Genomic DNA, 16,390 nt, shown 5'->3' with positions numbered 1-16,390 from the left:
TTTTTTTTTTTTTGTGTGTGTGTGTGTGCTGCAGCCTCTGTAAACTACAGGTATTGCTTTATCTAAGCTTTTTTTTAAAAAGGCGTAAGTGTTTTTAAACTAAATTTTAAATATGCATAAAATTTTCAATGCAGCTATTGTTTATTTCTCAGTGTTCATGGCATGTTCAATTCAACTTCACAAAATAATTACAAAGAAATGCTTGGCATTTCTTAACCGCATGGTATATGTTCCTTGGTGTTTGTTTATCGTAGTTCAAACGTAAAAAAGCCCGGTGAATCCATTCCCTTGAGTATCTAGCCCAATTCCTCCTTCCTTAACTTTCTCAACCACTTGCAGCTTGTAGCCTTGCTTTATGATGAACTACATCTCCCAAGATCCTCAGCAGAGAAAAATCTAATGCAGTGCATTGTGGGAGTTGTAGTCCTAGATGAGGGTTTTTGGTGTTTTTTTTTTTTTTTTTTTTTCCCTCAGAGCCTTTGCCTCATGAGCTGTTTCAGGCGCTACCAATTAGCTGGGGCCATGTCGGTGAGTCTGTGGCCCAACCAGGAAAGCTGGTATGAGAACCTTACACAATGATTGGCTAACAGATGACATAGGGGCGTGGCCATTAGTGGGGCGGGGCAAGCACGGCCATTGGACAAGGAGGCCGGAGCGGCGGGTGGGGATTGGCTGCGCGCTGGGCCAAGGAGGCTTGGGAAGGGGCGAAGAAGGAACCTGAGCAGGAAGAGCGGCTGTAGGCGGCGGCGAGGCAGCCCCCGGCTGAGTTGGTGGCGGAGACGGCGACGGGGACGGCTCTCGACCTTCGAGAGCAGGATGCAGGTCCGCATCGGGCTGACGTTGCTGCTCTGCGCCGTGCTCCTGGGCTCGGCGGCCGCGTCCTCGGGTCAGTATCGGGCCTTGGGCCACAGGCCCCAAGCCACCGCCCCCCGCGACCGCGTTGGAGACTGGGCCAAGGGGCTCAGCGATCTGGGGTCATACCTCGTCCCGACTGTCACTCCCTCTTGCCTTGGGCTTCGGTTAGTCTGGGCCAAAGAGGGTGCTTAGGAAGGTGGACGTGAGGAAGGGCTGGTCGCCCTGCCCACACCTCTCCCACGCAGCAAACTTTAGGTGACTCCTGACGAATGAGGAATTAACTGATGGGGATGGGTTCCCGACAGCTAGCTTAGACCCTCCGGGATTCCCCTCAGCCTTCACGTAGGTGGTGTGTGCAACAGGCTCTGGGACATGCTGGGGTTTACAGTTGACACACCTGGAGCTGTCACTTTTGTGCAGAGCAGGGTTCATCGGGACTAGGATGTTGACAGTCCCGTGGTTGCTCAACACCTGATCGGTTAGTCTGGTTTTTTAAAAGAAAAACTTCTGATAATAATTATAGTAACTAGCTCCCAACCCCTTTTTAAATAAACCTTCCTGAGAAAAATGTGATCTCTGCCACGGTGTTTCTGTGTTTTGTAGATAGTAATTTTATGATTTTTTGTTGTTGTTGTTGAGACTTTGTTCTTTCAAAATGAATAGAAAATAGCGCTGCCTTTTTCTATAGCTGCAAAAGTCCGTGTGCTTTTTAATTGATTTTTCAAACTAGCTGACTTATATACTTCTTTGTAAAGGATGTTTTTTATTAATGTTTTGATCTGACCTAAATCAGAAAACTTACCATCTTAGAAGTGTTTGTTTTAAACATACTTAGAATGTTTAACCATTAATAAACAATGGCTATAGAAAGACTTTGAGATTTTAGTCAGTTTCAATTAACAAGACAGCTGTGGGGTGGCTTCAGACTTTTTTTTTCCTGAAACACTGCAAAATATGTCAACTTTTTCTTTTAGTGACAGAAATTTTCCCAGATGATTATTTGAATCCCCAGATCCTTTGTCCTATTTGTAAATGAAAGTCATAATGTAATCCTACTTATAAAATAAGAGATTTAGACCAAAATCCTTTCTGTGGTGTGTTTGGAGACACCATTCCAAAGGGGACAAGCATATGGTAATCATTTTACTGCCAGCATCTTGCTTGAGGTACTTTCTGCTTCATTTGAAATGACAGTTTGTGTTGATGATCCAATCTTTAAAGACTATACAATATGTGACCCTTGCAGAAATGTTAGCAGTTATTGTTCAAAGGAAATACGAAGTAGAGCTGTCGAATGCCTTGTGTAAAGTGCCTGACGGACTGTCAACCTCCGGCAACTGACTTCCTCAGGTTTAGGTCTAGAATACACCACATACACATATATGAACAAGCCCTGTGATTCTTCACACTGAAGTTTGAAGATTCTGGTAATTAAATAACATAACATATATTCCTCTGAAATCCCATTTGCTGAATCTAAAGAATGTTCAAACATAACAGTTTCTCTTGCATCTTGCACCGACTGTGTTGTGTGTACTTTCAGCTCTGGTCAATAGAGACGATCACCAGTTGAGAGTCATTCTAAAATACTTAGTAGTCAAGTGTTAAATCTTAGGGTTGGGCTGATATAAGTGGAGTATGCTGTTTAGGAAAGGCCTGCTCTGACTCCTGTCACAGTGACAGCCATGCAAAAGCATTTCTCTGGTACAGGCGAAAACTTAGTCCAACCTGCAGTTATAAAAAATGCATGGCGGAAGAGTGAAGGCCAGTGGACCCTGCTAACCCACCAGCTCCACATCAGATGTCCACATCCACATCAGATCCCACCCTTGAGTGTTCATTGTTCTGCGCTGTACACGTGTGGACTTTTTGTTCCCATCCTTATTTCCTGCACAGCATAATAATAACTAATTGTTTAACATTTACCTTGTAAGAAAGGATGGAGACTGTCTGCAAACTGTGTTCTCCTTTATATAAGGGACTTTGCAGTCCTTGAGTTTGGGTACCCTGCGGTCTAGGGTTAGGACATGCCTGGATCCAGGCATCTGTATAAATCAAAAGGTAGCTCTACTCTTCATGCAAAGTCCAGATATCCTATCTAATTTTAAAAAGCTTTATAAATTAAAGGCTTGGATTTTTTCCAGTTCTCTATGCCATGCATTCAGTTGCTTATTTACATAGGATTTTAGCCTCTGTTTTGAAATTTAGATTTAAAGGTTTGCTCTTAATAAAAATCATTTTAATGGTAATTTTGTGTTTAATATTAATGTTACCAGGCAGGTTGAACTTAAAATCATACTATATGGGCTATGATTAGCCAACAAGGCAGACCTGATTCCATCACTGTTGGCGAACATCATCTAACATGTTGGCTTAGAGACATAGAAAAGCATGGCACTTGTATTAGAAATGCTTTCTTTTTCCTGTAAATGAATAAATAGGAGGCTACACACACACATTTCTTAATTTTTTCAAGATAACAGTGAAAAGGTATTCAGTTTTCTCATTTAGAAATACAGGCCTTGTTGGAGCTGGGAATATACCTAATTGGTAGTGGTCATTGAGGTGGCCTGGGTTCAATCCAGAGACAGAGATGAGGAGAAAGAGTGTTGCAGTCTGTACATTAGCTACTCTGCCTGGTATTTAAGGTAAGTTGTATTAATATATAAGTTCAGAGAGCAGCTTCTGGATTGCTGAGGATGGTTCATTTCCCTGTTTTAGTTGTTCCTTACAACATTGTGAATGAGCAGACACATGGTGGTATTCCCTTTTGACAGACTAAAAAAATAGAGGCCAAACAAACATTTCATACTGAACCATGTGTATCCACATAAGTATGTGGGGAAGCCAGGCCACAGCTTTCCAAATCTTAGATTTGGGGTAACTTAGGATCAGGAATTTCCTAGGATCTGCACCCATGTTGAGTAAAGCAGAAGGCAGCATGGCTGTGCTCTTTGCCTTAAATTCACTGCTCTTTACGTTTGGATGTGGACTAGCCTGTTTAATGTGCATGACACGTAGTAAAATGAGTTTCTAATGATCACCTTTCCTTGACAGAATATCCATGGTCATGTGCAGTTCACTAAGCTACTATAACAAAAATGAAAATGGTTGTTTTTTTTTTTTTCAAGGAAAGGTATACAGTTAGTTAGAGTAGTTTGACAGGTAGTTACAGTTAAGATGTAATACTGATGAATAAGGAATTTTGAACTATTTATTGCATCATTTTGAATTTTTTTCTTCTTGATTCAAGCATTAGTTTATTTATGCCTTCTATTTATGCACAATTTCAGTGTCTTTGATTTTACTTGAAAACTACATTCAGAAGTACTTAGAATCACTTCGCGGCAGCCTTCTTGAGGTGTTATGTGTCAATGTCAGCTGGAAAAAGACAATAGCTTCCCCTTAGAGCTGCTGTTTGGAGTAGAATGTCCAGTTTCGTAACCGAGAAAGATTGTTTTGTTGACCAAGTCATCTTAGTATATACTCCGAGTTTGTGAAAGAAAGAATGATGCAATTCACATGAAACCACCCTGATGTCACACATCCTTTCTCCTGGACACCAACAACACATTTTGCTCCTCCAGTGTGCCTCCCGGGTTTTTATGTTTCAAATGTGTATCATTTATATTTACTTACGGGGATCTATATTATTTACCTACCAGCTGTCTGCGTGACCGACTTAGTGATTTGCACTTACAGCTAGTTGCAAGGCCCAGTGTACAGGGACATACCACATGTGAGTGTGCACAGTTGGTGTCTGCTCTTCATATACTGAGTAGTTGGTATCTGTGATTGACAAACTACATTTATACATACAACAGTTACTTGTCAATCAATAAAGGGGTGGTTTCCTTTCCTTAGCAAAAATTTATACTGAGGATAGTATTTGAACCATTTAGATCTTCAGAAAGTTAAGAAGAAGGATGGCAGTTACTTCATGGACCACTATCAAAATGTCATGGGCACTGTGGACCTCAGGCATGCCACACCAGTAGCCCACCATCACCTCCAGCCTGCAAAGTAAAACATCTTAAAGGTCCTCGTAAAGCAAGTGTACCTAAATAGTAGCTTTACTTTACCTTTATTGTTATTATTATTATTATTAATAGAAGTACATATGTGACAAACTTCAGTGGAAGACTTATTTTTCTCAGATATGCAAAACAGATACTGCAAATTAAGCTGTATAAAGTTCAGTACCTTATGATAGCACCACCTGAAACAAAATTAATGCTACATTTTCCAGTAAAAGGTAGTTTTATAGAATTCCATGGTGAATTTCTCATATAGTTTATGGACAAAGGAATACTAGTGCCCCATCCAAGATGAAATCAGCATTTTAAGAAAGTGAAGAAGGAAACAGAAGATCGTGTGACTGTTTTCGTTTCTTTACATTGGCAGTGACTGTGAAGGACAAATGCTTGCACCTGGCAGTGAGTTGTTGCCTGTTTCTATAGAGAGCAGGAAAAAGGACAGCAGCCACTAAGAATGGTAGAAACAGCCAAAGACATAGAGAGGATAATAGAAAAACTGTCTGAGACAACTAAGCTACCTGTGTGCATTCCAAAGCACGCTGTAAATAATGGCTAGAATCTTTGTTTGGTTTGGCTTTGCATGGTTTGATACGGTAAGATTTGCCTTTTTGAGACAAGGTTTTTCTATGTGCCCTGGCTGTCCTAGAAGTCACTCTGTAGACAGGCTGGTCTCAAAATCAGAGCTCCACCTGCCTCTGCCTCCCAGTGCTAGGGTTAAAGGCGTGTGCCACCACCACCTGGTTGATTTTTTTAAAAATATAACTATTGATTTTCCCCCTAAGGTTTATAATTATTTTTTGTGTATGAGTGTTTGACTTGCATGTATGTCTGTGCAGCATGTGCATTCCTGGTGCCCATGGAGGCCAGAAAAGGGTGTCCGATCCCCAGAAACTGAAGTCACAGACTGGTGAGACACCAAGTAATGCTGGGAACCAAACCTGTACCACCTACACACACACACACACACACACACACACACACACACACACACACACACACTTTTTAAGAAGCTATTGATTTCCTGTGGCTGAAGAGATGGCTCAGCAGCTAACAGTGCTTGCCGTTCTTCAGAGGACCTGACTTGAGTGCCAAGCGCCCTTGTCACACAGCCCATAGCTGTCTGTAAGCCCCAGCCCTCTTCTGGCTTCCACATGCACCCACATGCACATGGCACACGCTTACACAAAGAAACTACTGATAGTCCAGTGCTGCATCTGACCTATATCTGGTTATCTCCTTACCAAAGTAGACCACAAATCATAAACCTATTTGTCTACATATATTTTTAAGCCTGCTGAACAATAATAGCAATTATTATATGTTCCCATCTTTGGTTGTATGAGTGAAGCAACAACATCCTACTCCACCTTAAAATAACTTGCAGTAACTCAAAGCCTCAGCAGAGAACCAAACAGATCAAACCCTGGAAAGTGACATTAAAGTTTCATTTTTGTAAACTGAGATGGAATCTGAAGAAGAGACTGGTTGGGGGACTGAGAAGGAGCCTCCTAGTTTTCCTATGTGGAAAAAGAAGGGGGGTATTTTCCCCCAAATCTTTGTGAAATTGTTGAATATCATCATTTTTTCAATAATTCTAGGTTCATTTATTATCCAGTGACTGGTTATTATCTGTTGTATATTTGTTTTTCGTTCAAGTTTTTCACATAGAGTTCCTGAAATACTTGGACTCTCAGGTAGGGAGGGACACATGACGTCTTGTGTGTGCTTTAACATTTATAGTTTACAACAAAAAAAGATAATTTATCTTAAAATTCCTTTGCAGATGACGAAACTAACCAGGAAGAATCCTTAGATTCTAAGGTAGGTGCTAAGATCCACACTGAACAAATGAAAAGCAAGATTTAGGCACCTTAAAAAGGACATACTCATTTTAAATAATAAAATTTAATGGAAAAGAAGATAAAATACCAGTATTTAGCTCTTTTGCCTTTTAAAAAAACATTTCCCTAAAGAATGCCTCTGTTAGGGTCAGTTCCACTTAAATTTGAATGGGCTATGTGGATGGTGGACATTCCACACAAAAAAGCTTTAAGATAACATGTTTGGTGCCTAAAGAAAGATTGATTTTATTCCCTTCTTCCCCCCAAAGTCTTACGCAGCTCAGGCTGGCCTCACACTCATTATGTAGCTGAGAGAGAGTGGTCTACCAGTTCCTATCCTCCTGTCTCTGCCCTCAAGTGCTGGCATTTACATATGTACCTACCTTGCCCACTTTATTTTATTCTTTTTTTTTCATTATTCTTTTTATTATTATTATTATTATTATTATTATTGGGGTTTTTTAGGGGTTTTGTTTGTTTGTTTGTTTGTTTGTTTGTTTGTTTTGAGACAATGTCTCACTGTGTAGCCTTGGGTAGCTTGGAACCCTACATAAATCAGGTTGGCCTTGAACTTTCAGAGATCCATGCCTCTGCCTCTGAAGTTCTATGATTAAGTGTGTGTATCACCATGCCCAGTTTTAAAGTTTTTAGTTTCTTTTAATTTTGAAGGCCTAACCTTTTTAGATCAAATCACATCCTCGTGGGTTGCATAAGTATGGCTGATTCTCACATATCCAAGGAGGCCTGACTCGTTGTAAACACTGATCTCCAGATTAGATGGAATAGAGATTAAAAACAGGAAGCTGTAATACAGAGTCACCAAGGGCAAGTATAATGTAGGATGAGTACGTGTGAAGGAAGGCATAATCCAGGCGTTCAGGAAGGCTTATGGGCTATAGGCCGCAGCTGAAGGAGACGCACGTACACACCTGTGAAAGCAGTGCTCAGACGGATTGGAGGGAGTCTTGGTACAGCTGCAGAGTAACAATTAAACTTCTTTTATTCTCAGAGTTCTTTGCCAGCAGATGAGCCGGTAAAGGACCACACCGCCACAGGCAAAGTAGTTGCTGGCCAGCTATTTGTTGATTCTGAGGAATCAGATGCGGAACCTCCTCTACAGGATGAGGAAGACAACTCCAAGGCTCAGGAGGAAGTCAGTGTCACCGAAGAGATCAGCTTTTTAGAGTCTCCGAATCCAAGCAGCAAGAACTTTGAAGAACCAAAGAGAGTGCAAAAGCCAGGTAGCCGCGATGCATTGCTTGATTCCGGCTGATGTAGGACAGAGACAATTGAAATTTTAAAACCAGGGAATGTGGATAAAGGCTAGTAATCTTGCTGATTGTTAACCACATAGAAACTGCAGCGTAGTTTTTCAGGATTTTCAAGGTTTTAGTAAATCAGATACTCACTGTGAAGATATGATGTTCTAAGACTTGAATTCATAAAATTGCATATATTTTATTAATATCCTGGCTTTTTGCATACAAGCATATAAATTCCTTTCAGAAAAAGTTAATATGTCAAGATGGGACAAAAAGAAACAATTCTCAGTGTGGTTACAGACTGTGGTAAGATTTGTACTACCCTTTCACCACCCTGTAACTTTCCAGTCATCCTAGAGAATTTGATTTAGGCCTTAACCTCCTGTTGAAACAAACCTGAACTTTAATCCTCTTCTCATGGGTACCTGCTTCACATCTTTACACTGAAAGCTGGTCTTTTATAATACGAGTGTGTTAAATGTTTGTCCTTTTTTAAAATTTAGTAACATATCTTCTCTGCTGTAGTCTGCCATTTTGCCATTTAGTTTATTACTTCATGGATGACCTCAGCAGCACTTGCTGCATTACCAGCCGCTGTCAGGAATCAATCCCAGTTGAAACTCTGCCATACTTATTAACAAATGTCATTTCTTAAAAATTAAAACTGCTTTAATCCATCAACTAAAAATAATGACTGGCAATATCCTAGAGAATAGTCTGACAGGCTTTTCATCAGGTACAGTCTGAAGTTCTTTGCTGTGTTTTGAGCATTGATAAGTATGCAGAAAAAAGAAACAAATGAAGATCATTTTTTTTAACACTCACCAGTTGGTCAGTACTTCCCCACACAGCAGGCAATTCTGCAGTGGGTTTTACACTTGATGCTGCCTGGTGTCCTCTTATTTACCTCAGTTCCATCACTCTAGCTGGAAATAACTTCAGATACCCTGAGTCAAGTGCTCAGTCCCACAGGACTGCCACCTGCCCCACTCACATGCCAGGTGCAAGTCTCAATTGCCTATGCTTCTGACAGTCCCCACAACATAATCATTGGGTTCAGTTAATTTGTTAGAGCAGCTCACAAAAGTCAGGAATAGATTTGTGTTTACCCATTTGTGGTAAGGTATATTACGGAAGACAGAGATGAACAACGGGACAGGAAGTGTGTAGACTGAAGTACAGGGGAAGCAGAGCTTCCAAACCCCTCTGGGTACACCTCCCTTAAGAACCTCCGTCCTCTGATGTGTTGAGACCCTCTTGGAACTCCATCCTTTGGGACTTTTATGGCAGCTTCATTATGTAAGCATCATGGATGTGTCGCCTGAATCACCCACTTCTCTGATGCAGTGGACTGAAGCTTCAACCATCTGATTGCATGGTTGGTTCCCTGTTTTGGTAACTCAGGAGCCCTGGCTCCTACTCACATTGCTATTTAGAAAAGAATTCTCTGTTCCCAAGAGAATCCAAGATTCTCAGAACTGTATGTAAAGAAACTTGGAGGAAGAATAAATAGGCTTTTCAAAATCCTAGGACCTCATCTCATTCCCAGTCCACTCAGTACAGCCATTTTTGTTGCTCCAAGTATCTTATTCTGTCCACTGGAAATACCTTTAGTTTATGCCTTTGTCCTTGACTAGATTTTGGTGATCTTTTGTAACTTTTTTCAGTCAGACTAATATGTCCCAAACTCTGTATATTTCCTAGCCTAAAGGTTAACCTCAGCTACATCTCCAGAAAGTCTGGATTCATTTCCATGAGTTAGGCCTGCCTAGGCAACAAGAATGCACCCTTCTGTGAGCCTTTTCAGTAGAGAAGCTTAGGAAACTTAGCATTTATGCCTATGCTACCAGTGCACATTAAATATTACAAGTGAAGTAGCAAAAAGAATTTGATTGGCAAATTGAACTTTTTGCAGAATCAGAGTTTTTACCCATTGTAAAACATGGTATATATTTTCAAGGAAACAGCCACCACAAGACACAGAAAAAAAAGAGAAGTCCATGACCAACAGAGCTGCTTGCAGCTCCTTTCTTGCCTCCGTCCAGAATGGCCTCTAGCCAGGTTATAGTGTCTAGGGGACACTATGGAAGGTCACCTCCATAGAAAAGAGACATGTTGCTTAGACATCTCCACTTCAGTCTCTGATAATCATAAAGTTTGAGGTATCCTCCAGGAAGTGGTGCTTGCACACCTGAGATTGTGTAAAATGAGCAGTCTAGAGACCAAGTCCATCCTGTTAGCGTGTTCCCCAGGTAGGGACTGTGATATTTTCAGCACCATTAATATGTTTGAGGGCAGATACGTCAGTAGCATGTTCATAAGGGATCCTTGTCACGTCATCTCTCTTAAGCCAGAGAAAGGACACAGAAGATAGGGATTTCTGATTCTTTTTATCTCCAGGATGTATTTACTTATGGGTTTGAAATAGTCTTTTAACTGTCTCTAATATAACTGTGAGTGGTTCTGCCAACAACTTTATAAATTTTTACATTCACCCATTCAACTTGTTTTAGCTTTTAGGAATGATCTGGATTGATTTTTAATTTATTCATAATTCATGAAATATTATGCACTTATACATGTTTAATGTGTACTGTATACTGCGTGCGTTTGCATGGTTTTGTATGTTCCATTCAGCTACATTACAGTTAGATTCTAAGATTGTCCCTTCTAAATTGCTCCTTTTGTCAGCTTCTGGTTCCTGCTGCTGCTGTATTAATCTGTCTAGAAATCATATTTGACCCTGATGCTTCCTTATTTACAGCTGCTACTCCCATCTGCCTTCTGCAGTGAAGCACACAGTTCACACTACTTAGCGTGATTCACAGGATCTGGCATGTTGGCAGCTCTCCTGTTCTCTCACCTCCTGCAGCCCTCCCTGGAACATCCTTTTTCAGAAAGTTCTATGAATACACTGTGCAGTTTGTGTCGTGGCCTGTCCACAGGTTATCCCCACAGCTTAGCATGCCCTCTCCACTCCCTTGAACGAACGCGACTACCAAATTTCTGCTTTTCTTTCACCTACTCTTTGTGTAGCAGTTGGTGCACCACGCACGGGTAAGATCCTCCCTCTGGCTCAACCTTTTAGTCTTTCGTCTAAAGTCAGTCCCTGGCGGCAGGCAGGCAGGGCCAACTTTCTGCCCACTCTCATGTGTTCTGTTATCTTCAGAATCAAACTTCTCACCTTTACTGATAAGGTTTTACCTCCCTCCAGCTTCCTCTTTTGCTGTTCCCTGTCTCCCACATGACCGCAGCCATACTTGCCTTCTTACCACTGCTCATGAGAGGCCGAGTATCTTTTGTTTTGACTGGGAACAATCCATTTATTCACCTTAGCCTAGCATGTACCAAAACTTTAGATTCCCAGAAGGAAAACAGCTGTTGAGCGTAAATCACATCTATTTAAAAAAAAAAAGAGAGAGTCACAGGTATTTCTGTGTTTGAAAATAAAACGAAAAAGCTCAAAATTTCTACAAAGCCTCATTAACTCTGAAGAAAAGAAATTTGAACAGGCAAAGATGATTATTTTCTTTACACTTTGCATACTGTCCAATTGCTTTGATTATGTCATATAAAAACACATTTTTATGGTAAAATGAAAACACAAAGAATAATAATTCAATAGAATAACCAACACCTTGATCTTTCAATTGGCACAAACAGGTGTCAGAGAACCAAGTTGCTGGGTGATACAAAAGTGTTTCTGCTTCTTTGTCACTCTGGGCATGCCAGGGAAGGACCCTTCATCTAGTGGGGAATTAAGGAGTCATAGGCAGTGGTTTCCAGCAGGCCTCAACTCTGATGGAAAGGTCTTCAATGCTGTTTACCCCAAATATTCCGCTTCCTCCAAGGGAGTAAGAAAGTTTATTTTGAGCCAGGTATGAGTGATCGAAGCCTGGAAGCATTGCTTGTCCCCATGTAGAAGCAGCCACATGAAGTTGAATAGTTATAGAACAAAAGAAAACCACAAACCAATGCTTTTTTTTTTCTTTTTTCTTTCTTACTTTTTCCCCCCAAGTACATCGATGGGGATATCACGTTAGAAGAGTTAAAACAAAATGAGGCAATATGTTACAGGTTCAGATGTTATCTGGTGACATTTGTTGCTTTTGAGTAGGTGGAAGCTAATGATCTGCAAAGTTCATGCATGCCAGAGTTTTTATTTGACAAGTAAAAGTATATTATGTCAGACACGAGTGAATGATAAAGGGCTATGTAGAGGACTAAGGATAACCCAGGATCACCTTGACATTGGATCTGAAGTATTATTCCAGCTCTCAACAATCATAGAATTCCTTTATTTTAAAATCAAGTTATTGGCTTTTATTATTTATATACTTGGTAGAAAAAGGAATGTAGGAAACAGGTTAGAGCAGTGGTCTCAACCTCCTAATGCTGCTCTCTTTAATAAAGTTCCTCATGTTGGGGGACACACACACACTCCATAAAATTATTTTTGTTGCTACTTCCTAACTGTAATTTTGAATCATAATGTAAGTATCTGATATGCAGGATATCTGATATGTGTCATTCAAGCCCCAAAGGGGTCATGACCCGCAGGTTGAGAACCACTAGGTTAGAGCCCTATGAAAAACAAATCTGGGTAGATGTATGTAAATCCGACACAATAACCATACTTACCTGATTTCCCTTTTCTTACACAGCCCCAGGGCATACTTGGAGGCATTGGCTGAGCAGTGTGAGCATCAGCTAGCTCTTGCAGAAACTGTACTTGCATCCCTTGCAGCTATAGGATAAGTCTACCTGATGCAATCATAGGAAACATTTTTATCTCTACTTGCTTACTGAAAGTGTTTTTAAAATTGGTATCTTAAGCTATGTCCTTTACTTAAATTAAAAAGAAAGGAGGGATACTCTCTAGCCTTTCAGAGGGAAGAGTGTTAGAAGTAATAGTTAGCTGTCAGTTTTTGAACTTATTATCTGACATGACAGTGGCCATATTAAATAGTCTAGTAAGAGCTACAGTGCAGAAGAAAAACTGGTATTAAAACCCCCAGTACATATGATAAGTACTCTAATAAAATGCTATGCTTCACAGAGGAATAAGTGAATGATTAATTTTGCCTTGGGAAGCATTATTCCAGTATAACTTTAGATAATTGAAATTGATATGCTCCATTTAGAGAAAGAGGAATACAGATGATTCCCTTATATCTGTCAAGAGTTTGCAGTGCTCTTTCATTGGGTTTGTTGTTTTGCTTTGCTTTGCTTTGCTTTTTGAGACTGTAGCCCAGACTGGTCTCAAACTCTTGACAATCTTTAAGTGTCTTGTAGCAGACTTTGAACATTAAGCTGTTTTATCTTAAGAACTCAAAGTCTACTCTAAATTCATGTGAATAGTCAGCTAGGCTCATTAAGTGGACTTGACCTCAAGTCGTCTCCAAGCAAGTCAGCTCTGGCTCCCATTACGAATGGTACAGTGTATCTCTTTTCCTTTAGATTCTGGTAGCTGGAGCTCGACATTGCTGAGTCCACAAATCACAAAGCTGTTCATATTTAGACTTTTGTTTCTTTTTTTTTTTTTTTCCAGTCTTGACTGCCATTGAAGGTACGGCGCATGGGGAGCCTTGTCACTTCCCTTTCCTTTTCCTGGATAAGGAATATGACGAGTGCACATCAGACGGGAGGGAAGATGGCAGACTGTGGTGTGCCACAACCTATGACTACAAGACAGATGAGAAGTGGGGCTTCTGCGAAAGTGCGTATTGCTCAAGTAGGGGCATGCCCTGTTGCTTTAGTCTAGGGCAGCATTTAGCTGTTCTTTTTCATGTGGGCCAGTGTTGGTGACATGATCACAGCCTTAAGGAATGACTTAAGTGCTACGAGCATGTGATATATTTATTGCAGGCTGTCACTCAGCCTTTCACACTCATGTCTCATTGATTCACAGGAAGTTCTACAGACTCTTGAGGCAGGCTGTTGAGCTAGTTAATATAAAACATTTTGTCAATATTGGAAGCTGACTGTGATAGTGAAGGTTAATAGTGATTAGAAGAAAACCAAAAACTACCTTCTTTAAACACTTAGTGAAATAAACTGTGCATATATAGCATTTGACATACGGAGTATATTTAACCACCTTGTGTAGAAATGCTGCCCTCTGCTGGAAAGCTGTTTTAGGGGGATTTAGTAGTATAATAACAGATACCGTTTCTAATATTGTGGCTGTAGACGCCTGGACATCACTAAAAAACAGCATCACACGTAGGCCATCTTCAGATGCAGGCTGGCATGATGAGTTTAATATGCTAAGTTTTTATTACAGAAAGAACTCACTTCTACTTATAAATAGTGATCCCACTGTCTTATGATAGGTACTGTATTTTGTTTAAAATGTTGCAGCTAAAATGTTGCAAATATTTAAAGTAGCAAAATAGTTATTTTAATCCACAAAAGTTATACAATTTTTTTTCAGTGTTACATTAATGAATATGAAAAATTAATGAGAGCTGGACTGGAGATCTAGTTCTTGCCTATGATGCACAAAGCCCTGGGGTTGGTCCTCAGCACACATACACTAGGTATAGTGGCACATACCTTACTCCTAGAATTCTGAACAGTAGGACCAAAAGTTCAAGGGTATCTTTGGTTACATGGGGAATTTGAAGCCAGCCTGGGCTACATGAAACCCTATTCAAAAAAATGAGAGAGAGAATTAATAAACTTGAACATTGCATAAATTAGACCTATGTTTAGTAAAAATCAGGTCTTAAGATTTTAATTATATAATTAAACAATTTTATACATATACAGTGTGACCTTTGAATATTATGGTAGTGTTCTGTTTCTTCTTCTCTACTGGTTTGTTGTTGTTGTTGTTTTAGCTGAACATAGCATTTAATCTGAGGTTTTAGTTGATCTGAAGGTTTAGTTGAACTATATTTTAAAAAGCCACCATTACTAAAACAAAAATACTCTGAAAAGCAAAGAAAGTGACTTTGGTGGACTCTGCATTTTTCAAAAGTCTTTTGTCAGCTGTTTTTAGAGTAAGTTTGGAAGTAGTGAAAGATCTTTCTGTGTGTAACCTACTTGAAACAATGAGTGAGCTTGGTACTAAACAAATAAGATTCATTTAGTGCATGTGTCGTTTTGTTGTCAGCTGAAGAAGAGGCTGCTAAAAGACGACAGATGCAGGAAGCAGAGATGATTTATCAGAGTGGGATGAAGATACTGAATGGAAGCAATAGGAAGAGCCAAAAGAGAGAGTAAGTTGCACTGTCCATCACAGTCTCCCCAAGACAGCCCTTGCCGAGGCCCGTCACTGAGCGCTTTCTAACTAAGGCCATGCTGCCAGAGGCACATAGGTGTTTTATGTTTGTTCCAGGAAACCCTGATGTGGTTTTGGCAGACATTAACTCATTGTACAAGAAGATCATATATATTGACCATAAGGCTGATCAGTGGGGAAAATGGCAACAGCAGATTAAAACTGTAGTCACTTCTACGAGCTAAAAATGAACACGCTATTCCAGATCCAAAAATAACATAAAACAACGAAAAGGAATTGTCATCAAACGTGTTGATTTTTGGTTTTGCTTTGAAATTTTTACCTAGAATGTAACACTCCAAAAGAATTCTAATATTTTATGTCTGTTTGATTTCTGCTGGTTTTATTAGTCTATGTATAGAGTTAGAAATTTTTGAGTTACTACCTGACATCATTGTAAATTTCTATTGCAAATCTTCTTAACCTGATTATTGGATTTTTCATTCATTGATAGTATAATTAGACTATTTCACAATGCTGGGCAGAGGGAAACTGGCCCCGTAGCTGACTCAAACTATCCAGAGTATTTTTTACATATATTAATAAGATGATGTAGTAGGAACAATACATGGAAAATTTTTATTATAAAATAAGAAAATTATGCTACATTTAATAATGAAAACTCTTTTAATGGCTGTTCTAAAAACACTGTCTTTCTGTTTGATTGTTTCTGTTTAAAGAGCATATCGGTACCTTCAAAAGGCAGCAGGAATGAATCACACCAAAGCCCTGGAGAGAGTGTCCTACGCTCTCTTGTTTGGTGATTACCTCACGCAGAATATCCAGGCAGCTAAAGAGATGTTTGAGAAACTGACTGAGGAAGGCTCTCCCAAAGGGCAAACTGTAAGTGCAGCTTCAGTGGAGAACCTCTGTACACAGTACTGTGTTGTTGTTGAGCTTTGTTTCTGGTTGTTTTATTGGGGCTAAGGGAGTGCACAGATTGTTGTTGTTTATGTGTGTGGGTGGTTTGCCTGCATGTGTGTCTATGCACCACTGTGTGCCTGGTGCTTAAGGAAGTCAGAGGAGGATGTCGTGTCCCCTGGAACTGGAGTTATAGATAGATGGCTGTGAGCTACCATGTGGATGCGGGAATCAAACCCAGATCTT

At 40.1% G+C, this 16,390-nt stretch overlaps 1 protein-coding gene across 3 annotated transcripts in view; it reads left to right on the top strand.

The window, feature by feature from the left end:
* Positions 1-704: 704 nt before the first annotated feature.
* The window catches only part of Sel1l (SEL1L adaptor subunit of ERAD E3 ubiquitin ligase), a 35,918-nt gene continuing 20,232 nt past the window's right edge, over positions 705-16,390 (top strand). Inside the window, exons 1-7 of one of the 3 annotated variants that reach the window (XM_051150164.1) lie at positions 705-886; positions 6,676-6,713; positions 7,743-7,766; positions 7,854-7,974; positions 13,547-13,714; positions 15,116-15,221; positions 15,964-16,126. In XM_051150164.1, coding sequence (XP_051006121.1) covers positions 817-886; positions 6,676-6,713; positions 7,743-7,766; positions 7,854-7,974; positions 13,547-13,714; positions 15,116-15,221; positions 15,964-16,126 — 690 coding nt within the window. In that variant the 5' untranslated portion in view covers positions 705-816. Of the gene's footprint in view, positions 887-6,675; positions 6,714-7,742; positions 7,975-13,546; positions 13,715-15,115; positions 15,222-15,963; positions 16,127-16,390 lie in introns of all 3 variants that reach the window. The other 2 variants (XM_051150171.1, XM_051150156.1) reach the window with 2 other exon arrangements.

This window comes from Acomys russatus, chromosome 1, assembly GCF_903995435.1.
Source record: "Acomys russatus chromosome 1, mAcoRus1.1, whole genome shotgun sequence".
In the NCBI taxonomy this organism is placed as follows: Eukaryota; Metazoa; Chordata; class Mammalia; order Rodentia; family Muridae; genus Acomys; species Acomys russatus.
This window is presented reverse-complemented; position numbering and strand designations above follow the sequence as displayed.